Raw genomic sequence first — 25,320 nt, 5'->3', positions numbered from 1 at the left:
GAGTGGCTGATGCGCCTGCAGCCATCACACGGTCCGTGGCAGGGGGTGGCCAGAGTCCAATGGCATGGAGAACCAAGATGATTGGGGACCACCCTCTGTTGCAGCCTTCATCCACCTTCACTTTTTTTTTTAAATGGTGATGGTGGTCACGTGGCTCGGGTCCTGGGCTGTTCCGGTGGCGTCTGGACACTGGTTGGCATCCTCCTCATCATATTCTTCATATATCTTATAATTCATTATAATTCTGTTATCCTGTTTAATTGTTGTATTGTGTACATTGTGTAAACACAACATCCATTGCACGTTGTCTACCTTGAGAGAGAGATCCCTCCTCTGTTGCTCTCCTGGAGGTTTCTCCCTGTTAAAGGGCTTTTAGGGAGTTGCTCCTTATCCGATGCGAGGGTCTAAGGACAGGATGTTGTGTTGCTGTAAAGCCCCCTGAGGCTAATTTGTAAATTGTGATATTGGGCTACACAAATAAAACTGACTTGACTTGACTGGCCTTGTCTTCCGCCTGTTCCGCTGTTGAGGTCTTTGTTGGGTCGCTGTTTGTCTGGGACCTCCCCCTTGAACTAGCCGCCTTGTGTGACCCTACAAGCGCCGGACAGCATACCTCTTGAGATCACTGGTACAGACAAGCTTCTCCACCACGGCAAGGCGGAGAGCCGGGAAGAGACAGTACCAGTACCAGACTGGCCTCATACGGGACACACTAGTACTACAGTACAGTACCATACTGGTCTCATACTGGAGCTACTATGACTACAGTGCAGTACCATACTGGTCTCATACTGGAGCTACTATGACTACAGTGCAGTACTATACTGGTCTCATACTGGAGCTACTATGACTACAGTGCAGTACCATACTGGTCTCATACTGGAGCTACTATGACTACAGTGCAGTACTATACTGGTCTCATACTGGAGCTACTATGACTATAGTACAGTGCCATACTGGTCTCATACTGGAGCTACTATGACTACAGTGCAGTACCATACAGGTCTCATACTGGAGGTACTATGACTATAGTACAGTGCCATACTGGTCTCATACTGGAGCTACTATGACTACAGTGCAGTACCATACTGGTGTCATACTGGAGCTACTATGACTACAGTACAGTACTATACTGGTCTCATACTGGAGCTACTATGACTACAGTACAGTACTATACTGGTCTCATACTGGAGCTACTATGACTATAGTACAGTGCCATACTGGTCTCATACTGGAGCTACTATGACTACAGTGCAGTACCATACTGGTGTCATACTGGAGCTACTATGACTATAGTACAGTACCATACTAGTCTCATACTGGATCTACTATGACTACAGTACAGTACCATACTGGTCTCATACTGGATCTACTATGACTACAGTACAGTACCATACTGGTCTCATACTGGAGCTACTATGACTACAGTACAGTACCATACTGGTCTCATACTGGAGCTACTATGACAGAATCAGGAAGCTCCTAAGTGACTGGGTGAGTCTGTCCCATTCACTATAAAGATAGAGGTGAAGTATAAAATGGAAGCGTGAGTCATTTTGACTTTTTCTGCCCAACACATCTCACAGGAGGAACACCAGTAATGAACTTCCGTTCCTACAAGCAGACAGGGGTAGGTAGGTCAAAGGTCGACTTAAAGGCAACAGCTCAATCAGAGTGGAATAAAAATCATTCCGGTTACGCCTCAGTTCCCTCCAGGCCGATTGACCAACAGCTAAGCTGCTGTCGCCCCCCTCTGGTCAAACGGAGAACAACCTGAAATAAACGCCTCAAACACCGTGGCGTCTTGTAGACCAACTGCTCATGTCCTCACACTACATACATACGTTCAGCAAGTACAGCGCTCGTTCGCATCTTCTACTGGTAACCATGGCAACAGCCTGGCTGCTACGCAATACTGCGGCCTCGGAGTAACACAGAAATGCTACGTAAACACTTTTTACCGGACACTTTTCTGGAAGTGAAAACCACACGAACGTCCACACTCATCCTCCTCGCTGCGAAGAGATGTGAAGAGATGTGATGAGAACCGCAAGAAGTGCACACCAGACAGGCAGCTGCGGAGTCAAATGCCGCCATAATTAAGATTAAATCGGATCATCTATCATCTGTTTAATCCTCCCGGTGGCCACGCTTCGTCCTTCCGAAACAGTCCTTCATTTGCATTTTAAATGACGGCCGGGATTAACGGAGCGAGGAGAGAGGCGTCTCCATCCCCCGTGTTGAGTTATCGCCTCCATCGTTCACCTTAATAACCGCACGTCACAGCGGCCACGTTGACCTTTATCGGGAGCCGAGCGCTGAGTCGGCGCTTCGCGCGCGTGTGCACGCGCACGAACGCGCGCGCGGGCCGACGTGGCTCAGGCGATAGAGCGGCTCGTCTCGTTATCGGAAGGTCGGTCCCCAGCACCTCCAGAGAGCGTGTTGAAGTGCCCTTGAGCAAGACGCCGAAGGAACCCCAGACTGCTCCTGGTGAGCGGGGTTGGTGCCTTGCACGGCAGCCTCCTCCATCAGTGGGTGGATGTGAGGCACACGCGGCGCAGCACTTCGGAGTGGCGGGTAGACACGAGAGGTTCTTCGTGCAGGCCTCGCTGCCTCCACGTCTGGCCGACCGGGATCACATGAATCAAACCTAACGGACTTTTGGACATGTGTAATGGACAGCTGTAGTCATGCAGAACTCAGGACTCCATTTAAGAGGACGTTTTTTGGTGAGAAGAGTCACCGGAGACACGACACACAAGCTCAGCCGTCTCGCTTTACCTGCTGCGCCACACTACCTGCACCCCCCCCCCCGCATGCAGCATTACATATCTGAGGCGACCGGAAACAGCCCGACACGTTTCTGACTTTAATGAGTCTCGTTCAGTCATTTCACATCTTGAAATGGTGAGCCTTGATAAGGTGGGTTTTAATTCGGTGGCCAGGTTAAAGTTTCTTCACAGCTCTGGAAAAGTAACTTGGTTCGATGGCAGACGCAGTCATGTCTATTTCCGGGATATACTGAACATTTGTCTAGGTCTGACAAAGCACAAGAGATTATTTTTCTCGTCTTTTCGTAACTTAACATTTCATGTTTCGTGTAGTTGTAGACTCACTATGACGTGATATGTTCCGACATTCAGTCATAAACAAGTGGTGATGCAACAACAGAATGATGTGTCGTCCCGTAGTTCTTCTAATGACTCGTCATATATCACTTACTTATTTATCCCAGTCCCTGTGGCCACACGCCATACATACACCATGCATACACCATACGTCATCACTTCTAGTCTGGACATGAAAAATGTCCACATGTTGGAGAATGTGGAGGCGTTCTGCAGGGTTCTGCATGGTTCTGAAGCATTCCTCGTGGTTCTGGAGGCGTTGTGGATGGTTCTGGGGCGTTCTGCAGGGTTCCGGAGGATTCTGGGGGCATTCCTCATGGTTCTGGAGGCGTTCTGGGGCGCTGTGGATGGTTCTGGGGTGCTCAGCAGGCGTTGTGGATGGTTCTGGGGCGTTCTGCAGGGTTCCGGAGGATTCTGGGGGCATTCCTCATGGTTCTGGAGGCGTTCTGGGGCGCTGTGGATGGTTCTGGGGTGCTCAGCAGGCGTTCTGCAGGGTTCTGGGGCGTTCTGCAGGGTTCCGGAGGATTCTGGGGGCATTCCTCATGGTTCTGGAGGCGTTCTGGGGCGTTGTGGATGGTTCTGGGGCGTTCTGCAGGCGTTGTGGATGGTGCTGGGGCGTTCTGCAGGGTTCCGGAGGATTCTGGGGGCATTCCTCATGGTTCTGGAGGCGTTCTGGGGCGTTGTGGATGGTTCTGGGGCGTTCTGCAGGCGTTGTGGATGGTGCTGGGGCGTTCTGCAGGGTTCTGGAGGCGTTGTGGGTGGTTCTGGGGCGTTCTACAGGGTTCTGGAGTCACAGTTTGGCACGGGGTCCCTGGTGTTCTGGGGTGGTGGTTGCTGAGGTGGGCGTCGGGCGACCCCAGAGTCTCAGCCTGCTGACGCCGCCATCCGGAGCGATGACCAGACGAACATGACTGACAGCTCCTCTCACAACTAGCTGCTCCCGTCTGTAGACGTGTACATGGTGGGGGCGGAGCTAAAGCAGGGGAAGGACAAAACTTGGTTTTAACTCCAAAACCACACAAAAACTTAACTGCTCTTATGACATGTAGAACAAAACGAACGATGGGACAAAAACATTTCAGACACTTTTAGTCCCAGTGAGGAACTTGGAAAAACTCCAATTCAAACATTTCTCAAGGCAGTGATGGATGCTTGTCTGGGAAACAGAAAGTCAAACGTTTTGGCTGGACCAGTTTTCACTGAGCTTCTGACGAAAAACCCACTCTGAACTTGTTCATTCGTCATCAAGAGACCACCGTCACCTTTCTGAAAACGCCCCGTTATCTACTGCAGCTACCGCCTAGATGGATGGACCGACAGAAGGACAGACAAATAAGTAAAATCCTTTCAGGATGGGGTAATTACACCCAGTCTAGACAGCAGATCCTTGAAAGCTGTTGGTTTTCACAGTAAAAAAGGGAAAAATCTCAACCCACTGACTGATTTTCCCAACATTTTTTGAAAACATGACTTACTCTTAGAGGAGCTGGTTCTACGATGGCTTTGATTTTCCATACTGATGTTTTATTGAACTTAACTAGAATAAGCGACATGAAGTGTTCCGGCTGGTGATTCAGTTAAATCATTTCATCTGGAAACAAAGGTCGTGTTCACACCTGGCATTAACATGTGTCTTGGGTGATCTGATCACACGTGGACCGCTCCAAGTACAGGTGCGGCGCACCCAAGACGCATTAAGGACGCATCTGGATCCAATCGCTCAGACCACGTGTATACGCGGATGTGTCCTGGGCCACACTGAAGGACCGCCTACTCAACTGACGTCCTCTGCGTAAGCGGAAATACGCACTCATTCGCGTGCCTACGGCGTCATATTAAAGACAACTTTGTCCACAACTTCAGAAAAGTTTCAAAAAGCCCATATGACAAGTGAATCAAACATCTTGGGCGATTTGGTTTGCCCGGAACACGCGAATAGACCCAGTCTGTACTGTTTTGATTTTGCCCGAGCGCCAAGGTCTTTGCAAACAACTTCTGATTTCCGGCAGACTTTGCGCGGGAAGTGCATCGCTGCCTCCCGCCGGTTAACAACAACAACGCATTCGGTCTGTGTAAATGGAAATGATTTGAGTATAGAGCGGGGAAGTGAGATCCGATCACAAGTGGTCAGAGTTTCGGTATTGCAGACTGGTCCAGGAGGACCGACTGGGGGGAGACCCCGGGGTACGCCCAGAACTCGCTGGAGGGACTACATGCCCAATCTGGCCTGGGAACGCCTTGGGTTCCCCCAGGAGGAGCTGGAGGACGTTGCTGGGGAGAGGGACGTCTGGAGTGCCCTACTCAGCTTGCTGCCACCGCGACCTGACCCCGGAGAAGCGGCTGATGATGAGAGGAGATCCACTGGTCCGCTCCTCCCCTCTTAGCTGGCGGCGCCGTCTATCACCTGCGTCAGTGCGAGGTACCAGTGGGGGAAACCGAGGGAAGTCACCTCTCTGTTACACGCGTTGGTTCAGACGTCCTCGTCGCCACTTCTTGGTAGATCTTTAACAGGTGGTTTCTCCCCTTCCCCGGCCGCTGTGTCGGTGGGGGCATTACAGCGTCCTGATGGCTCCCTGATGGCTCCAGTGGAGGATGAGAGTCAAACCTTAAGTACTGATCAGTATGTGTCGCTTTACGGTAACATAAACTTGCCGATGCTCCACCATCACCAGTAGCAGCTTCAGTCTAGGAAGGCTAACCTGCCACTTTTCAGGTTACCAGTACTTCTGTCGCCATCTCTTACAATGCTGTGATTGCAGCTACTCCCCGATTCTGTGAACAGTACACGTGGCCATTGTAACTCTAGTTAATGGTCGTGGAGATTTGCATATGAAATCGTTGTTCTAACGCTGGCTGTGGTCATCATGCAACCGTGCCACTTGTAAAGGTGGGGATACCTGCAGTCAGGTCACTTGATGAAACGTTTCTCCCATTAAACTGTGTGTCCAAATGAACCAATTAAACGTTTCTGGGATTCTACACCTGGCCTATGGAGGATGAATCAAGACGCCTGTCATTGCCTCGTATAGAGATCTGATTTCACAATGAACTTTGAACCCAGTCAGTTACAATAAGGCACATCTACTCAGCACTTTGTGCACGTGGTAGTCAGCCATAGTCTGTCGTCGTTTCTCCTCATCCGGCTTCTGCCGTCGTTGGTCGTGACTCGCTGTACGTTCCTCCTTGAGGAAAGGGGGATAAAGTGCTCCGCTGTCCTGGCTGTGGTCCATCTCGGCAGGCTTCTCAGATTTGGCTGAGATTCAATTACACTGAAAGTAAACTGCCGCAAGCTGCCACCTGCCAGTACACTACTTTATTTTCTCTATATTCGAATTACCACCCACAAATTTATATCCTCCCCATCTGTTCAAACAAACATTTAAGTAGACGTAACCCCCATTAAACGGGTAGAACAGAATTGCAGTTTCCCTGGAATCCAGCAGAGGGCGCCAATGACACATTGAGAACCCTATAGGCCCTATACACAGTGAAGGGTTGAAGGCAGAATGAGGAGCAGATTCGTGTGAATCCAGAAAAGACATTTAGAGTGGTGATATTCTTATAAGTTCGACACAATAGTTAAACTAAGTCATGTTAAGTGTGTTTTAAGATGTTATTGTCCAACAGAAAATTGAGGATTACCAAAAATTGTGGGTTTTCCTTCTCGTTATTTCTGTCCAACCAGGACAGCCATTAGAGTCCATCGATCATTTCAAAGGGAATTGAAATTTAATAACTTGGCTCCTTCGTATTTATACAAACTCCTCCTTATCCACACGGCCTCCCGTACTCTCAGATCCTCTTCTGCTCTCCAGCTTACTACACCATCCCCCTGCTGGACTACCATGGGGTCTAGAGAGCCTTGACAACTGTGAGGTCTAGAGCCTGGACTACCATGGGGTCCAGAGTCTTCAGTCATTCTGCCCCCCCCCCGTCTATGGATCTCTCTCCCACAAGACCTTCACAACACTGACTCCCCTGCAACCTTCACATCCCATCTCAAAACGCACCTTTTCGGACTGGCGTATTCAGTCTGATCCACGCTGCACTGAGTTTTGTGCAGATGAGGATTTTATACTCATCTGTTGTGTTAACTTTTTATTGTCTACCCTGCTTTGTTTTGATTTTAGGCCTTCTGATAGTGCTGGTTGTTTTTTACCATGTTCTGTAAGGTGTCCCTGCGTGCTCTGAAAGGAGCCCACACATAAAAAAGATTTTTGGTAACACTTTAGTATGGGGAACGTAGTCACCATTAATTAGGTGCTTATTAGCATGCAAATTAGCAACATATTGGCTCTTAATTGGTCATTATTACGTACTCATTACTGCCTTATTCTGCATGGCCTTATACAACCAGTAAGCCATTAACTATGAGTTTTCCCTCTATAACCTCAGAAGTATTGCTTATTAGTAGTACCATCTCAATATGCTTTGCTTAGTATGGCCTTTATAAGGTGGTAGTACCACAAGAAGAGTTATTCCTCCTTACTAACGCTTCATGAATATGCTCTGTTCTTGCATAACAACACACAAAACTGCAAGTGTTCATAGTGTTAGATTACTGTACATTAAGTTTTTGTTACTTAGAATATGTTCCCAATACTAAAGTGACATCTTGATCATTACTAATTCACTAGTAATTAAGTTTTTTTATGTTCCCCATACTAAAGTGTTACCGATATTTTTTCTAATCTGTGCTTTACTTCACATCATTCTTACGTGTCCTGGTAAGACACGTGTATGACTGTGTAATTGACTTCCAGTCTATTAAACAAGTTGAATTGTTTGAAGAAAGAGATTTTTTTCCCTAAATTTATTTCTGATTCCCCCCCCCCTTTAGTGGCCAATCGCTCCCTATTTTATTGCAAACACCCACCCTCGTACTGCGTGCGTTGGCCAACTGCATCTCTCCGGCCGGCAGTCTGGAAGGAGTCGCCTCGCCACTTCCGGGACAAGGCGACTCCAGGCCGAACCACTGCTCTTCCCCCACACACACCCAGAGACGCATTCATGTGACGAACACAAGCCGACTCCTCCCCTCTCCCGAAGACAGCGCTGCCAATCATCGCTGCGTCATCGCGTCCGGCCATAATCGGATCTGACGAGACCGGGGCGCGAACCCCCGGTCCCCAGTGGGCAACTGCATCGACACAAAGCCGATGCTTAGACCGCTACACCACCGCGGACCCGAAGAAATAAATTTTGGCGGGAAATTTTTATTTTGTCATCGACGACCAGACAGGCCTGAATCCTGTCCCGTTTCTCCCCAAAATTAGACTAAACCTGAGTTTTGATGCGTTATAGCCTGATAAGACATTAAATGCTGATCGCTGTAAAACATGACTGTGCATGAAATGAAGTGACAACTAACTGGTCCCGATTCTTTTGGGGCACCGTCATGGCCGTAGCCTACATGAATGACAGCTGTTGTAGTTTGTTAGCCGTGTACAGTAGTGTTGTGTTGCGGCAACACCGAGCAAGCTGCAGTCACGAGGACAGGGAAAGTGTAGCTGCAGCCAGATGTGATGAAAATGAATTTGATTTCAGGGATAATGATTTACACACACTTGCTTGCTGTCGATCATATCTGATGATGACGACTATCTTCTATCCGTGAGTCCTTTGGTGGCTGAATAGTCCAATCCTGGCTGCACAGTTGCAGACCAGGCATGTAAATGTGGTGCTGGGGGGAGGCGGGGGTAGCTTTGCGAGCATGCCTCTTCACACACTTTGCTACATGGTGTTGTGTCCACTGGTTTCCTATATACTTCAGTCCCGGTGAGACGGCAGAGCACCAGATGGTGCGGCAGGAGGCAAGTTCTTCCAAAGAAGAGGGCTGATCTGGCATCTTTTCAGTGTGATCTTTATTTGATCTTTGAACCGCTTCTTCTGCCCACCAGCAGTGCGTTGACCAAGGTGTAGTTGGCCGCAGAGGACATTATGCGGGAGTCGTTGGCTGGGCATGCGAATGTCATGCCCAAGCCACCCAAGTCAATGGTGGTTTAGGGTAGACTCCACGCTGCAACACCTCTGTGTGTGGCACTCTGTCCTCCCAAGTAATGCCGAGGATCCTCTGGAGACATCTCACATGCAAGGCCTCCAGGCTTCTGAGGTGGTGGCTGTAGATGGTCCATGCCTCACATCCATAGAGTGGAGATGCACACTGCTCTGTAAACAAGCACTTTGGTGTGGAGACTGAGGCTGCTGTTCTGGAAAACCTCTCTCCTTAGATGACCAAAAGATGTTGAGGCTTGTTTGAGGCGGTGTTAGATCTCATCATCCATTGTGCAGGTGCCAGATCATATGCTTCCCAGATATCTGAAGGCAGGAACAGTGGCCAGTTGTTGCCCTTCTGTTGTGAAGGTTGTTGGGTGGCTTGGGAGGCCGGCACCCATCTGACAGGTCACCTCTGTCTTTTGAGTGTCGATGATCAGTCCCATTCTACTGTACGCAGTTACAACTGCTGACAGAACACACTGTTTCTTATTCCTGTTGACGGACAGTTGACTTCATGAACAAAAATATTTAATTTTAGTGTCGAGGTTTGATATTCACGTGTTTTACTGTTCATTGACATTGAATGTAATGTACCAGAGGTCACACCCACCTCCCCTGTCCCAAATGTCACCCATTCTCATCTGGTCACCCTATTTTGACATGAAAATCAAACATCCAGGGAATGAAGGAAGTGGTAATTTCCAAACTCTAAATCCTTTTTGGGGGAAATATATTACCGAAGTTTCCTCATTCAGTTTGTTTTAATCCGTCTGTTGAAGCGTTCTCACTTTGTCAACCGGTCTTAAGTTAATGTCTTTCCTGTAAAAATTAAGATGTCAGGATTGCAGTTGTTTTAAGTATTCTCGTTGTAGTAATACATGCATCATCCTCAGTAAAGTAACTGATTTTGTTTTAATGTTTTTCCATAATTACTTTCATGATGGCGAGATGTTGTTGGTACCCAACTGTGTGAGTAACGTAGTAGAGACTCACTTTCTGAGGAGGAAGGAGCTCCTCCCATTTCCCATGATTCCATCCATCTCTGATGGACCGGACCTCCTCCTCCAGGGTCAGACAACACGCCTCCATCCTGCAGGAGTCTGGGAAGTTACCTGGATGGAAATAAATTACATGTGATCTAACCCTTTCACACGTGGAAGGAAACGAACTGGAACATGTGAACTAAAGGGGACACAACGCAAACCATCAAACGCACAGGAGTTTAATTTAAAACCAAACAAGTGACACCATTTTCAAATGCTACCAACCTCCTACATCACCTAAAACTCCTGAAAGGAGACAGAAGATAAGGTGAGGAAGCAACGCATGAAGAGACAGGAGGAGGAGGTGGAGGTGGCAGAGTTGAAGATGATAAGATTTTCATTGGGAGTAACGAAGAAGGACAGGATTAGGAACAAGTAGGGACAGCTCAGGTTGGACGGTTTGGAGACAAAGCAAGAGAGGCAAGATGGAGATGGCTTGGACATGTGTGGAGGAGAGATGCTGGGTATACTGGGAGAAGGATGCTGAATATGGAGCTGCCAGGGAAGAGGAGAAGAGGAAGGCCAAAGAGGAGGTTTATGGATGTGGTGAGGGAGGACATGCAGGTGGCTGGTGTGACAGAGGAAGATGCAGAGGACAGGAAGAGATGGAAATGGATGATCCGCTGTGGCGCCCCCTAATGGGAGCAGCTGAAAGTAGTAATAGTAGTCATCATCGTATTAGAAGTAGTACTAGTATATATTGTCTATAAAAAACATCAAGTAAAGAACAAGGATAAGTCAAGGTGCAATTTCCCTTGGTTGGATCAAAGTTGGTGGACAAGGGAAAAGGTTTTAGGCTGGATTTAAAAGACGTTACATTGGTCTCTTTACCTTTAAAGTGGTTGGTGTCGATGTGTATTTCAGTGACGAGGCCGGGGTGACCCAGTCGAAACACGGCCCACTCCCATCCGGACTGCTGCAGGATTCCTCGCTCATCCGTCTGACAAACCAACACAACAAACCGGCTCAGAAACAAGAGGCTGAGCTGAAAACACAACGAGTCAGGTGATCTAGAACACTCCAGAAGAACACACACTCCAACACTCCGTCCACTGATCTACGAGAGAGTTTGGAAGAGTCAAGTTTTCCCTCCAACCAAATGAAAGTCGGTATGATCGTGAATTGGCATCGGAGAATCAGTGTAGGCATTTTATTCTGTTTTAAAGTGAGGAAGAAATACACACCATATCATCACAAAGACACACAACTGGTTGGTCAATAACAGCAAAACTCATTCATCAATCTCACCTACTGGAAATCTCGTCTGGATGACTGTGTGTGTGTGTGTGTGTCTATTTCTGCATGTGTGCGTGTGTGGTAAACCTTCAGTTGTTTGGGTCTGTCCAGTCTGCGAGCCGTCTCCCATCCGTCTGCCATGTTAACGGCTCTTCCAGGACCTGAAGAGGCGTCAGAACAGACATGTTAGAAGTTAGCATGAACGTGTTCATCTTAACATGCCGGCCAGTCAGAAACCAGTGTTCTCAGTGACCACGGCTTCGCTTGATAAATGGATTTCCACACAGGGACGTGACTGTGAACGGACTCAAACAACCAGTCATCTCAGATCACTGGTTACCAGGAGCTCCTGGTACAGATGGCGTTTACCGTTGGCCACTAAGCAGAGCCTTGTAAAGATCACTGCCCTCTGTAAAGATCTTTACATGGATGAGCACTGGGAAATTACTTTGGCCTCCCAGTTCTCTGAAACTCTTGAGTCTGATCGTGTGTCCGAGCCCAGAGGGAAGGTTTTTGTTTCAAAGTGCTCATGACCTGTGGTCATGCTGTGTGAGTGACGCTGTGAAGGGGTGAGGTTGGGTGTAAAGGGGAGGAGCTTGGTCTGAAGGGGTGAGGCTGGGTGTAAAGGGGAGGAGCTTGGTCTGAAGGGGTGAGGTTGGGTCTGAAGGGGTGAGGCTGGGTGTAAAGGGGTGGGGTGGGGTGTGAAGGGGAGGAGCTTGGTCTGAAGGGGTGAGGTTGGGTCTGAAGGGGTGAGGCTGGGTGTAAAGGGGTGGGGTGGGGTGTGAAGGGGAGGAGCTTGGTCTGAAGGGGTGAGGTTGGGTATGAAGGGGTAAGGTTGGCTGTGAAGGGGTGAGGCTGGGTGTAAAGGGGAGGAGCTTGGTTTGAAGGGGTAAGGTTCTGTGTAAAGGGGTGGGGCTGGGTGTTAAGGGGAGGGGCTTGGTTTGAAGGGGTGGGGCTGGTCTGGGCTGGAGCCAAACACAGCAGGTCCTTCATCACAGTCTTTATTAAGACACAGATGGCTAAAATAATCATTTCATGTGGTTCCAGTCACTTTTCCTCAGATGGGAAAGTTTGATTTAAAATCACATTAATCTGACAAGTTTTTTCCTCCATTTGGAGTAGTTTTGTTTTTCATTTTGAAGTTTCAGCTCATTAAGGTTTCCCAGTATGAGGACTCTGTGACATTATGATGTCCAAATAACTTCACCTGCTGCATCATGTGACGGAGTAACGTCTTAACCATGTGAATTTGATTTTCAGTCATTTTTATACGTGAATATTCAGTCAGCTGTTGAATTTATTAAAATTATTTCAAACCATAAATATGGAAGCTTGAAATCTATTTAAGCTTTCAGTCTAATAAGATCTGAATCATGCATGACTGACCAATCATATTGCGAGGGTGTCCAAAGTGGGCGTCGCTGTAGCCGAGGCAGACGCCCCCATTGGCCAGGGCCACCAGGTCGATGTTCATATGGCCGGGCAGAGATGACCAGTCCCTCTGTCCGATGCCATACACCCTCAGCCTGGCCACGCCTCCATCTAAATACACACAGATACTGCAGTACTACTACTACACAAGACGTACTGCTGATGCTACACAATGCATAAAACACATGTAGAAGTTGAACCTTGACCTCGGGTTCTCATTCCTCTGAAAAAAAGTAAAAAAAAGGTAGAATTCAGCTTTTTCTCTCCTAGTTCAGCTTCTCGTCTTTTTTCTCATACTGATGACGTCAGACTCATTTACATACAGCCAATTAGAAACCCAGCACATCCTTCCCATTCAACCCAACTGGTACCTGTCGCTCAAAGATCAGCTCATGAATATTAACGAGGACGGACTAGACCACTCCCTCACAGTGCTTGGGAACAATTATGGATAAAGGTATAAGAAACAGAGCATTAGTCATTTACACATGAAAAAATGCTGCTGAACATTTTAATATTCCGTCCTCAAGGTTTTTAGAGTTGATTAGGGATCCTTTTTTGTAGGTTTTTTTAATTTTTTTTACTGATTTTTGTCCGACTTTGATCCAATAGAATGAAGAAGAAATAAAATAGACTGACTAAATCTAAAGAACATTGGCTAGTTAAAACACAGAGCCCATAATTGATCAGCAGCAGATTAAGGGTTAATGAGTAACAATGATCAGCAGCAGATTAGGAGTTAATGAGTAAATGCAACCCAGGTCAACACACCACTAACTAGATGTGTTTAACACGAGTGTGTGTTCTCGTAGCCAGTGGGAAAACATCTTGCAGTTCAGGAACCCACACTGGCACCAGACGGATATCCTCACCATCTGCAAGACCTAAAGCAGCAGTAAACCCACTGGTTGATGTCGCCCAGCAGACAGACCCACAGACCCACAGACCCACAGCCCCGGGTGCTGCTGCAGGGCCGCCTCGGCTCTCTGGACTCCACAGCTTGTTTGTTCAAACCTGGTGTTGCGTCACGTGACTTCCTCTCCTCTTCACATCTCCACACTCAGCATCTTGCCACAGACGAACTACACAACCCGGGGCGTCCGGGTAGCGTAGCGGTCTGTTCTGTTGCCTACCAACACAGGGATCTTCGGTTCGAATCCCCGTGGTACCTCCGGCTTGGTCGGGCGTCTCTATAGACACAATTGGCCGTGTCTGCGGGTGGGAAGCCGGATGTGGGTATGTGTCCTGGTCGCTGCACTAGCGCCTCCTCTGGTTGGTTAGGGTGGCAGTTCGGGGGGGGGGGGGCAGCGTAATCTTCCCACGTGCTACGCCCCCCTGGTGAAACCCCTCACTGTCAGGTGAAAAGCAGCGGCTGGCGACTCCTTGTTACAGGTTGTGCAGGAGCACCCAGACGACCACACGGGAGGCGGAGGACTCTCAGTGACGTTTAATGAAAACTAACGAGTAAAGGGAAAAACTAACAAGGGAGAGAGAAATGGTAGTTTTGTTAGTGGGGTGTGTGAACACGCTGTGTGTCGTGACAGGCGGTAATGTGTCTAGCTATGCGTTAGTGTAAGTGTGTGTAAAATGTGAATGGGGCGTTGGGTGTTGTGCAAGTGTGCGTGTACCAGCAAAAATACCAAGTCCGAAGGCAAAGGGGAATCGAGGAGTAGTCCGAGTTCAAAGCCAAAGTAGTAGTCCGAGTTCAAAGCCAAAGTAGTAGTCCGAGGAAGTTGGTTGGCAGGCGAGCCGACTCTGCGCAACAGGTCAGAGGTATGCTATGGGAAGATCTGGCAATGAGTTTGAGAGAAGGCCAGGTTCTTGTAGGGGTAGAAGTGACTGCAGATGGGGAACAGCTGAGGGAATGGGTGACCGGGGAAAAGCAGAGCCGTGCTGCCAGTCTGCCAGCAGATGGCATCAGTGGCGCCGTAGGGCGCGCCGTGCCAGTTGGGAAGTGCTAGGGACCTCAGGGTCTGAGTCCGGTGATGGGGAACGTGACCGCGCCCCGGCTCTGGTGGTGAGGAGTGGATACTCAGGCGAAGCCGAGCGCCGTGGAGGTCCAGAGGGAACGGAAGAGGTAGGTTGCGGGGGTTGTGAGGGTGAAACCGTAACACTCCACGTGTATCGGAGGAGGCATGTGGTAGTCTGCAGCCCTTCCCTGACCGGCGGAGGGGGTGGAGCGGCGACCGGGACGGCTCGAAAGAGTGGGGTAACTGGCCAAGCACAACTGTGGAGGAAAGGGGGGGGGACTACACAACCCAGTGCTGTGTTCAGCTGTAGAGGAACTTCCAATCATTTTGTTTGCACAGAAAGTTTACTGACGTCTTTCCTCCAACAATATGACCAAACGCACAAAAGGAATTCAAAGTAAAGTTCCTTTTGAAGGGCAGAAGGTAACTTACACCCCAGAGGGTAACTTACACCCCAGCCTGTACCCAGATACAACAGTATCTGGGTACAGTCATACACGTAACAGTCATACCCAGATACTGTTGTATCTGTACCCAGATACTGTTGTACCTGGGTACAGGTTGAGGCAGAGGTGTGTGTGACTGTTGTACCAGGGTACAGGTTGAGGTGGAGGTGTGTGACTGTTGTACCAGAGTACAGGTTGAGGCGGAGGTGTGTGACTGTTGTACCAGGGTACAGGTTGAGGCGGAGGTGTGTGTGACTGTTGTACCTGGGTACAGGTTAAGGCGGAGGTGTGTGTGACTGTTGTACCTGGGTACAGGTTGAGGCGGAGGTGTGTGACTGTTGTACCAGGGTACAAGTTGAGGTGGAGGTGTGTGTGACTGTTGTACCAGAGTACAGGTTGAGGCAGAGGTGTGTGTGACTGTTGTACCTGGGTGCAGGTTGAGGCGGAGGTTTGTGTGACTGTTGTACCTGGGTACAGGTTGAGGCGGAGGTGTGTGACTGTTGTACCAGGGTACAAGTTGAGGTGGAGGTGTGTGTGACTGTTGTACCTGGGTACAGGTTGAGGTGGAGGTGTGTGTGACTGTTGTACCTGGGTACAGGTTGAGGTGGAGGTGTGTGTGACTGTTGTACCTGGGTACAGGTTGAGGTGGAGGTGTGTGTGACTGTTGTACCAGGGTACAGGTTGAGGTGGAGGTGTGTGACTATTGTACCTGGGTACAGGTTGAGGCGGAGGTGTGTGTGACTGTTGTACCAGGGTACAAGTTGAGGCGGAGGTGTGTGTGACTGTTGTACCTGGGTACAGGTTGAGGCGGAGGTGTGTGTGACTGTTGTACCTGGGTACAAGTTGAGGCGGAGGTGTGTGTGACTGTTGTACCAGGGTACAGGTTGAGGCGGAGGTGTGTGACTGTTGTACCTGGGTACAGGTTGAGGCGGAGGTGTGTGACTGTTGTACCTGGGTACAAGTTGAGGCGGAGGTGTGCGACTGTTGTACCTGGGTACAGGTTGAGGCGGAGGTGTGCGACTGTTGTACCTGGGTACAGGTTGAGGCGGAGGTGTGCGACTGTTGTACCTGGGTACAGGTTGAGGCGGAGGTGTGTGACTGTTGTACCAGGGTACAAGTTGAGGCGGAGGTGTGTGTGACTGTTGTACCTGGGTACAGGTTGAGGCGGAGGTGTGCGACTGTTGTACCTGGGTACAGGTTGAGACGGAGGTGTGTGACTCTGGCAGGACAACCGACCCGGAAGTAGTTGTGACAGGAATCTGAATACCCGGGTTTCAGCTGTGAGATGGGAACCAGCTCCGCCCAGGACTCTGAACACAGCTGTGAATCCCACAGAGACACCGAGTCACGATGCTGTGTGTCAGAGACTTGTGACATGACATCTGACCATCACATTCCACATTTTAAATACTGCATTGTGTGTTTGTGTGTGTGTTTGTGTGTGTTAGGGCTGTGTATTGGCGAGAATCTGGCGATACGATACGTATCACGATACAGGGGTTACGATTCAATATGTCGCAATATATCGCGATACCATAAGCAAGGCGATATATTGCGATTTCATAGGCCTGTGTTCTTTGTGCTTATGCTACTTCCTGTCGCAGTTTATGTTGCTGGGCTGGAGTGGAAGAGTCAGAGGGCTGAAGATAGATCACAACACTGCCATCTAGCGGTCGTGGGGTTATACACAACACAAAATGTTTGTCACGAACCTTTACACGTAAACAATTAAAAATCGATATAGTGGGTTTGAGAATCGATACAGTACCGCAAAGGATAATATCGCGATACTCGAGTGTATCGATATTTTCTTACACCCCGACACACATGCACGCGCAAATCAGACAAGATACATTTGGATTGTTGCTTTTACACTAAATAATGTATCTCATTAATACTAATGAATTATAATTCGACTTGTACTGCTATTCCTACCACTACTACTGCTATTTTTACTACTACTACTACTGATATGACTTATTTGTACTGCTGAAACTACTACTGCTAGCTCTGATAATACATGTACTACTGATAACAATGCTAACATAGTATCAGTAAAAGTCTATGGGGGAATGACTCCAAGTATCTTAGAAACAGATTCCTGTGAGAAGTGACTGAAGTGAAGAGGAGAACTCATAGTGGTGCAGGGGAGCGTTGTCATGGAAACAGTAATTAGTTGCTAATGGTGATACCGTGGCGACAGCAGCTAGCTGGCTGTCGGAGGCAGCCATACCGGTGCGATCTCCCTCCAGGGTCAAGTCAGGAGGCTCGTCTGCTCGGACAGAGACAGAAAGATGGACAGAGGTCAAAGTTAGCAGTTAGCATACTGAATCCATACTGGACCTGAACCGACTATAGTACACTACCAGTACCATCCTGGATCTGAACTGACTACCAGTACCATACTGGACCTGAACCGACTGTAGTACACTACCAATACCATCCTGGACTTGAACCGACTACCAGTACCATGCTGGACATGAACCGTCTATAGTACACTACCAGTACCATCCTGGACCTGAACCAACTATAATACACCACCAGTACCATACTGGATCTGAACCCTCTGTAGTACCATCCTGGACCTGAACCGTCTATAGAACACTGACGGTACCATCCTGGACCTGAACCAAGTATAGTACACTGCCAGTACCATACTGGACCCTGAACCCTCTGTAGTACCATCCTGGACCTGGACCGTCTATAGAACACTGCTAGTACCATCCTGGACCTGAACCGACTACCAGTACCACGCTAGACCTGAACCGTCTATAGTACACTACCAGTACCATACTAGACCTGAACCGACTATGGTTCTGCACCAGTTGCTCTATTGCTTATTGTGTTTTATTTGTGTGTTTTTTACTGCTTTGTCGTTTATTGTATTTGATGTCAGGTGATCTTGAGTGTCATGAAAAGCGCCTTTAAATAAATAAAATGCATTAGTACCTTACTGGACCGATACCGGAACTGAACTGACGATGGCACAGTACCAGTATCAGTATCATACTGCAGTTGTATCTTAACGTGTGTTGCGTGGCTATAGTAGGTTTATTGTGTGTGAAGCGTTGGGTTGTAACTAAAGTTAACTGTCCTCAGTGTGACATAGTCGTGACGTCATGATATACTATACTTAACACAAAAAGTAAGGAAATGTGTGTTTGGTAGATGATTTCTTGGTTGTAACAATGCTTCTTGGCAGTAAATCTTATACCGTTGGAAAGCCTGTTTATTCCCCTTTTAAATGGCACCACATTTGTAAGGAACACACATTTGTGGGATGAGCAGCAGAGCTGAGTATGTGGGCTGCACCCATGAAACATTTGCCAAATCTTCTCTGCCAATGCCAAACAGCTTATTTTGCTGCTGCTATTGCCTCTTGTTTTGAGCTTCTGGTACCCCAGGTGCTGACAACCAGCTGCCTGATATAAGATCTATTGCCAAGAAGCATTGTTACAACAAAGACATAATCTACCAAACACACATTTCCTTACTTTTTGTGCTAGGTTTATAACACGTGTCTGTCCTAACACCACCAAGGCGTCTTAACATGCGTGTGACGTCACGTGTTCCCAGTCCTCTACCTTTACAGTCGACCTGCCAGACCACCAGCAGCCTGCTGTACCACAAGTCCTGATTTACAACCGTCATGCACTACTTACATACGTTATGTACTAGTCAGGTGTGGGCTGTCAGGGCCATCATGGCCGTCTCTGCTGGCCCTGACATCTAAACGCATCACAGCTCCTTGGACCAGCACTAGTGGTACCGCTAGCCTTTCCTCGAAGCCCGAAGCTGCAAACTGATCATGGCTGAATCATCAGCCAGTCAAACGTTGACGTGTCGTGACAGATCGCCCCAGGGCCTTGTGATGTAGCCGTGTAACTTTGAGCTCGGGCCTTCGGCGGGTTGTGAGTGAACTAAGCGCAATGGCCGCCACATTCACAGCTACTGACGGTCTTGCTGACGATCTACTTCGTGCGCCTTTTTCAAGGCGACCGTTTGGAGACAAAAAAGAAACGAGCACCAGAGAAAGACCGACACCTGAGCTGGGTGGGCTTACCAAGGCCAGCAAAGGGAACTGACATATTTCTCCCCCCCTTTTTCCTCTCCAATTGTACCTGGCCATTACCCTACTCTCTGAGCCACCCCCTCTGCTGATCCGGGGAGGGCTGCAGACTACCACATGCCTCCTCCCATACATGTGGAGTCCCCAGCCGCTTCTTTTCACCTGACAGTGAGGAGTTTCACCAGGGGGGGGGGCGTGCGTCTCCCCCCCCAGGCACCTCGACCAGCCAGAGGAGGCACTTCATAGGACATCCGGCTTCCCACCCGTAGACACGACCAATTGTGTCTGTAGGGACGCCCGACATGTTTCATTTTTCTTAATGAACTGAAGGCGGTGCACTGATAATATTGTAGCGAGTTTGGGGGGCAGCCCGGGTACCGCCACAGCCGGGACACGAACCCATGTGCCCCGCACCACGGGCGACTACGTTAACCAGTCAACTAAAGGGTCCAATCCGTTAGCTAACAGCCAGCGAGTCTACTCACCCGTGATTGTTACACTACTGTGGCTATACTTTAATTTGTTGAAGTTGCACAAGTGACAGGTGAACACTGTTACAGAAACTGTGGAAACTTGTTTGTTGTTGTAGTGCCCTGACTGAAACCCCACAGTATGCTACTGTAGTTAGTGTACTAGCAGTATTCGTTATGTGTGTTACGTGTACGCTGGGTGGTCCGTACTCAGACATGCGGCCTGGATGGAGACGTGCGGTGCGTGGTTCCCGGTGAAGAAGGACGTGTCCACATCCAGACCGTGGATGACCCCTGGTACACCGAGCTGGATGATGCACCAGTCAAACCCTTCAACACACAGCAAAGTCCACACGAATCCAGATTCAGTCAGTCATCATGTGGAGAAAAGAGACAGCACCGCTTCTAGAAATGTGTTCATGTTTAAAATCACATTCCTTTTTACAAGAGGCCCTGGATGCTGTTTCAGACTTGCTGAGATGAGCTTCCTAACCTGTTTCAGACTTGCTGAGATGAGCTTCCTAACCTGTTTCAGGCTTACTGAGATGAGCTTCCTAACCTGTTTCAGACTTGCTGAGATGAGCTTCCTAACCTGTTTCAGACTTACTGAGATGAGTTTCCTAACCTGTTTCAGACTTACTGAGTTGAGCTTCCTAACCTGTTTCAGACTTGCTGAGATGAGCTTCCTAACCTGTTTCAGACTTACTGAGTTGAGCTTCCTGACCTGTTTCAGACTTACTGAGATGAGCTTCCTAACCTGTTTCAGACTTACTGAGATGAGCTTCCTAACCTGTTTCAGACTTACTGAGATGAGCTTCCTAACCTGTTTCAGACTTGCTGAGATGAGCTTCTTAACCTGTTTCAGACTTACTGAGATGAGCTTCCTAACCTGTTTCAGACTTACTGAGATGAGCATCCTAACCTGTTTCAGACTTACTGAGTTGAGCTTCTTAACCTGTTTCGACTTACTGAGATGAGCTTCTTAACCTGTTTCAGACTTACTGAGATGAGCTTCCTAACCTGTTTCAGACTTACTGAGATGAGCATCCTAACCTGTTTCAGACTTACTGAGTTGAGCTTCTTAACCTGTTTCAGACTTACTGAGATGAGCTTCCTAACCTGTTTCAGACTTGCTCAGATGAGCTTCCTGACCTGTTTCAGACTTACTGAGATGAGCTTCCTAACCTGTTTCAGACTTACTGAGATGAGCTTCTTGAGCTGTTTCATACTTACTGAGTTGAGCTTCCTGACCTGTTTCAGACTTACTGAGATGAGCTTCCTAACCTGTTTCAGACTTACTGAGTTGAGCTTCCTAACCTGTTTCAGACTACTGAGATGAGCTTCCTAACCTGTTTCAGACTTACTGAGATGAGCTTCCTAACCTGTTTCAGACTTACTGAAATGAGCTTCCTAACCTGTTTCAGACTTACTGAGATGACCTTCCTGACCTGTTTCAGACTTACTGAGATGAGCTTCCTAACCTGTTTCAGACTTACTGAAATGAGCTTCCGAACCTGTTTCAGACTTACTGAGTTGAGCTTCCTTACCTGTTTCAGACTTACTGAGATGAGCTTCCTAACCTGTTTCAGACTTACTGAGATGAGCTTCCTAACCTGTTTCAGACTTACTGAGATGAGCTTCCTAACCTGTTTCAGACTTACTGAGATGAGCATCCTAACCTGTTTCAGACTTACTGAGTTGAGCTTCTTAACCTGTTTCAGACTTACTGAGATGAGCTTCCTAACCTGTTTCAGACTTGCTCAGATGAGCTTCCTGACCTGTTTCAGACTTACTGAGATGAGCTTCCTAACCTGTTTCAGACTTACTGAGATGAGCTTCCTAACCTGTTTCAGACTTACTGAGTTGAGCTTCCTAACCTGTTTCAGACTTACTGAGATGAGCTTCCTAACCTGTTTCAGACTTACTGAGATGAGCTTCCTAACCTGTTTCAGACTTACTGAGTTGAGCTTCCTAACCTGTTTCAGACTTACTGAGATGAGCTTCCTAACCTGTTTCAGACTTACTGAGATGAGCTTCCTAACCTGTTTCAGACTTACTGAAATGAGCTTCCTAACCTGTTTCAGACTTACTGAGATGACCTTCCTGACCTGTTTCAGACTTACTGAGATGAGCTTCCTAACCTGTTTCAGACTTACTGAAATGAGCTTCCGAACCTGTTTCAGACTTACTGAGTTGAGCTTCCTTACCTGTTTCAGACTTACTGAGATGAGCTTCCTAACCTGTTTCAGACTTACTGAGATGAGCTTCCTAACCTGTTTCAGACTTACTGAGATGAGCTTCCTAACCTGTTTCAGACTTGCTGAGATGAGCTTCTTAACCTGTTTCAGACTTACTGAGATGAGCTTCCTAACATGTTTCAGACTTACTGAGATGAGCTTCCTGACCTGTTTCAGACTTACTGAAATGAGCTTCCGAACCTGTTTCAGACTTACTGAGTTGAGCTTCCTTACCTGTTTCAGACTTACTGAGATGAGCTTCCTAACCTGTTTCAGACTTACTGAGATGAGCTTCCTAACCTGTTTCAGACTTACTGAGATGAGCTTCCTAACCTGTTTCAGACTTGCTGAGATGAGCTTCTTAACCTGTTTCAGACTTACTGAGATGAGCTTCCTAACATGTTTCAGACTTACTGAGATGAGCTTCCTGACCTGTTTCAGACTTACTGAGATGAGCATCCTAACCTGTTTCAGACTTACTGAGTTGAGCTTCTTAACCTGTTTCAGACTTCTGAGATGAGCTTCTTAACCTGTTTCAGACTTACTGAGATGAGCTTCTTAACCTGTTTCAGACTTACTGAGATGAGCTCCCTAACCTGTTTCAGACTTGCTCAGATGAGCTTCCTAACCTGTTTCAGACTTACTGAGATGAGCTTCCTAACCTGTTTCAGACTTACTGAGGTGAGCTTCCTAACCTGCACGACCACATCTGAGATGGATTCAACTTGAACCTGTCCTGAGAGATCTGCTGTGTTTCTTGTAATTGTACATTCTGTGTTCTGAATTTAAAACCCTTCCCATGTTACTGATGTTCTGCTTCCGTTTGTGGAATTTCAGAACAAAAACAGGAAAGAGGAGACAAACCAGCCGTCCTTTTCCTCCTGGTCTCCCATCCGTCCATCCATTTACCAAAGTCAGTGAAGGCCGAGGAGTCGAACTGAGGAGCGTCTCTCTGTCAGTCACAGAAAAAGGGTGGCAGATGTATTTCTAAACATGTTCAAGGTCAAAACTGTGATTTTGAAAATCCCAGGGTTTCACCCAGGGACATTTGGGGCTTTTTTTTTTCACTTGAAGACGAAACACGACAATTTGTGTCTTCAGAAAGTGGACACGCAAATTAAAAAAGATAAATTAAAATGATAGATAAAGAAAAAAAGTAAAAATATACCTTGAGAAGGTTGGCGGCAGGAGCAAACCATTCATCTGTAGCAAAGATGACCTGATGAGAAGAGAGCAAAGCTGTTGGACTCCCAAATCCACCGAAAAACCTCAAATTTACATGAGGTTCTCTGCTCTCTGACTAGTGTAGTCTATTTTATTGAGTTACCTCTAAGTCAGGGGCTCTTATTGTGAAGGGTATAAACGGAAGTGGTGTATCTGTTGTGTGTGGGGAGTGTACAATGTGAAAGGTGTAACGTGAGAGCAATAAAACACGCCGTCCTGGTTCAGTCTTTGGAAACTCCAAGTTATTATTTTCTCCCTCTAATAAGTATAGATGGACTCATCACACTCGGTTCCACTAGAATGATGTTAACTGAACATGTTAAAAACCTAAGAGTTTGCTGACAGAAACAGAACATTTCACATTTTAAATCACTCACCTATTGAACTCTGAACCACAGGAAGCAAATTGTCAGCTTTCCGGGGTTATAAGTATGGTGCCGAATCGTACAGATACTCGGTGTAAAAGTGTCTTCTAAGCTGGGAATATCCCATACCCAGATAGCAAAACTACTGCGGCCCGGACCCGTCCCACACCTGACACTTCATCTGGCCCACATACTGCATGGAATTATTGCACTTAGGCGATCCACTCCTGTTTGCCAGATCTGGGCCAGAACCAAGCTATAGCAATGCCACATGTGCCACATATTTGCCAAAGGTGGCCCATGTTTGTTTTGTGATATTTGGGCCATATTCACCATTTACCACACGGGCCACTTCAGGGTCACATCCAGATCACATGTTGCCCAGAGCACCGCATCTTTGCCAAAAAAGGCCCACATGTGATTTGGCACATTTGGGCCATATTTGCTATTATACATGTGGGCCACTTCAGGCTCACATCCGTTTTGTCAGGGCCAGAAGAAGACCATCAGTGCCGCATCACTGCCTGAAGTGGCCCACATCCGGATGCTATCTGGGTAATGCTGTCACATTTATTTAATGTTCATTGGATAGTTGGTGGTTCACTTTGTTAGATGGAGGAAAGCATGAAGAGCTTCAACTAGAAAGACTCACCCGCCCGCCGTTCCTCTCGCATGCCAAGTCATTCAGCTGCACAAAGTCCAGTTCTTCAGCCGCCGCCGCTACTACTTCCCTCTCCGCCATCTTTATCACTGAGATTTCACTGGGAACAGAAGAATCCTCTATAAGTCGATGGACGTAGAGAATTTATGTAGCGTATCACAATCTGGTTTGAACCGCTGTTGGTGTGTGTCCAACCTGCAGGTCAAAGTTCACCATCACCATCTGTTTGCTCAGCTAACGGGGGGCGGTTACTGGTCATTCACACTGGGTCTGTTGGCCAAGTTCTTTTTTCTTTACATTTTTCTCTTCTTCCTGTGCTTCATGTTAACATTAATGCCACTGTTTTGATGTGTGTGTGTCAGTGTTGGTCTGTGTGGGTGTAAACCGGTCCAACACACTGTGTTAAACTACACTGTCACACCACAGGCTCTCAGTTCAATTCACAGTGAAACAATTATGAATGTAATATAAAGTACATATATAGTGTTCCGTGTATATATATATATATATATATATATATATGTGTGTGTGTGTGTGTGTGTGTGTGTGTAGTAATATGTATACTCTGTCCTCTTGCACAGTATGTGTGAACTGTGGTACTATGTTAGTACTGTTAGAGGTACAGTTGTCTGTGTACCATGTGTATCAGTATGTACTGTGGTACTATGTTAGTACTGTTAGAGGTACTGTTGTCTGTGTACCATGTGTATCAGTGTGTACTGTGGTACTATGTTAGTCTGTTAGAGGTACAGTTGTCTGTGTACCATGTGTATCAGTATGTACTGTGGTACTATGTTAGTCTGTTAGAGGTACTGTTGTCTGTGTACCATGTGTATCAGTGTGTACTCTGGTACTATGTTAGTCTGTTACAGGTACAGTGTCTGTGTACCATGTGTATCAGTGTGTACTGTGGTACTATATTAGTACTGTTAGAGGTACAGTTGTCTGTGTACCATGTGTATCAGTGTGTACTCTGGTACTATGTTAGTCTGTTAGAGGTACTGTTGTCTGTGTACCATGTGTATCAATGTGTACTGTGGAAC

The 25,320-nt window shown here is 47.5% G+C and overlaps 1 protein-coding gene across 1 annotated transcript; it reads right to left on the bottom strand.

Annotated features, from left to right (window-relative positions):
- Positions 1 to 3,903: 3,903 nt before the first annotated feature.
- Positions 3,904 to 24,435, bottom strand: allc (allantoicase). The gene is made up of 11 exons (XM_056294954.1): positions 24,269 to 24,435; positions 23,196 to 23,246; positions 22,892 to 22,979; positions 20,001 to 20,120; positions 17,444 to 17,523; positions 16,439 to 16,571; positions 12,791 to 12,946; positions 11,492 to 11,565; positions 11,000 to 11,108; positions 10,119 to 10,237; positions 3,904 to 4,101 (listed from the first exon to the last, which is right to left on the bottom strand). The coding sequence occupies exons 1-11, from the start codon at positions 24,356 to 24,358 to the stop codon at positions 3,919 to 3,921; spliced, it is 1,203 nt and encodes a 400-aa protein (XP_056150929.1). The 5' UTR covers positions 24,359 to 24,435; the 3' UTR covers positions 3,904 to 3,918.
- Between the last annotated feature and the right edge of the window lie 885 nt (positions 24,436 to 25,320).

Source organism: Lampris incognitus, chromosome 15 (genome assembly GCF_029633865.1).
Source record: "Lampris incognitus isolate fLamInc1 chromosome 15, fLamInc1.hap2, whole genome shotgun sequence".
Classification (NCBI taxonomy): Eukaryota; Metazoa; Chordata; class Actinopteri; order Lampriformes; family Lampridae; genus Lampris; species Lampris incognitus.
This window is presented reverse-complemented; position numbering and strand designations above follow the sequence as displayed.

Excerpts from the sequence above, each read along its gene's own strand:
- allc (XM_056294954.1), bottom strand. The coding sequence starts at position 24,358 with ATGGCGGAGAGGGAAGTAGTAGCGGCGGCGGCTGAAGAACTGGACTTT. Across the intron at positions 17,524-20,000 it reads CATCCAGGCCGCATGTCTGA|ACGAGCCTCCTGACTTGACC; the intron begins GTACGGACCACC and ends CTGTCCGAGCAG. Across the intron at positions 16,572-17,443 it reads AGCTAGCTGCTGTCGCCACG|CTGTGTTCAGAGTCCTGGGC; the intron begins GTATCACCATTA and ends TGGGATTCACAG.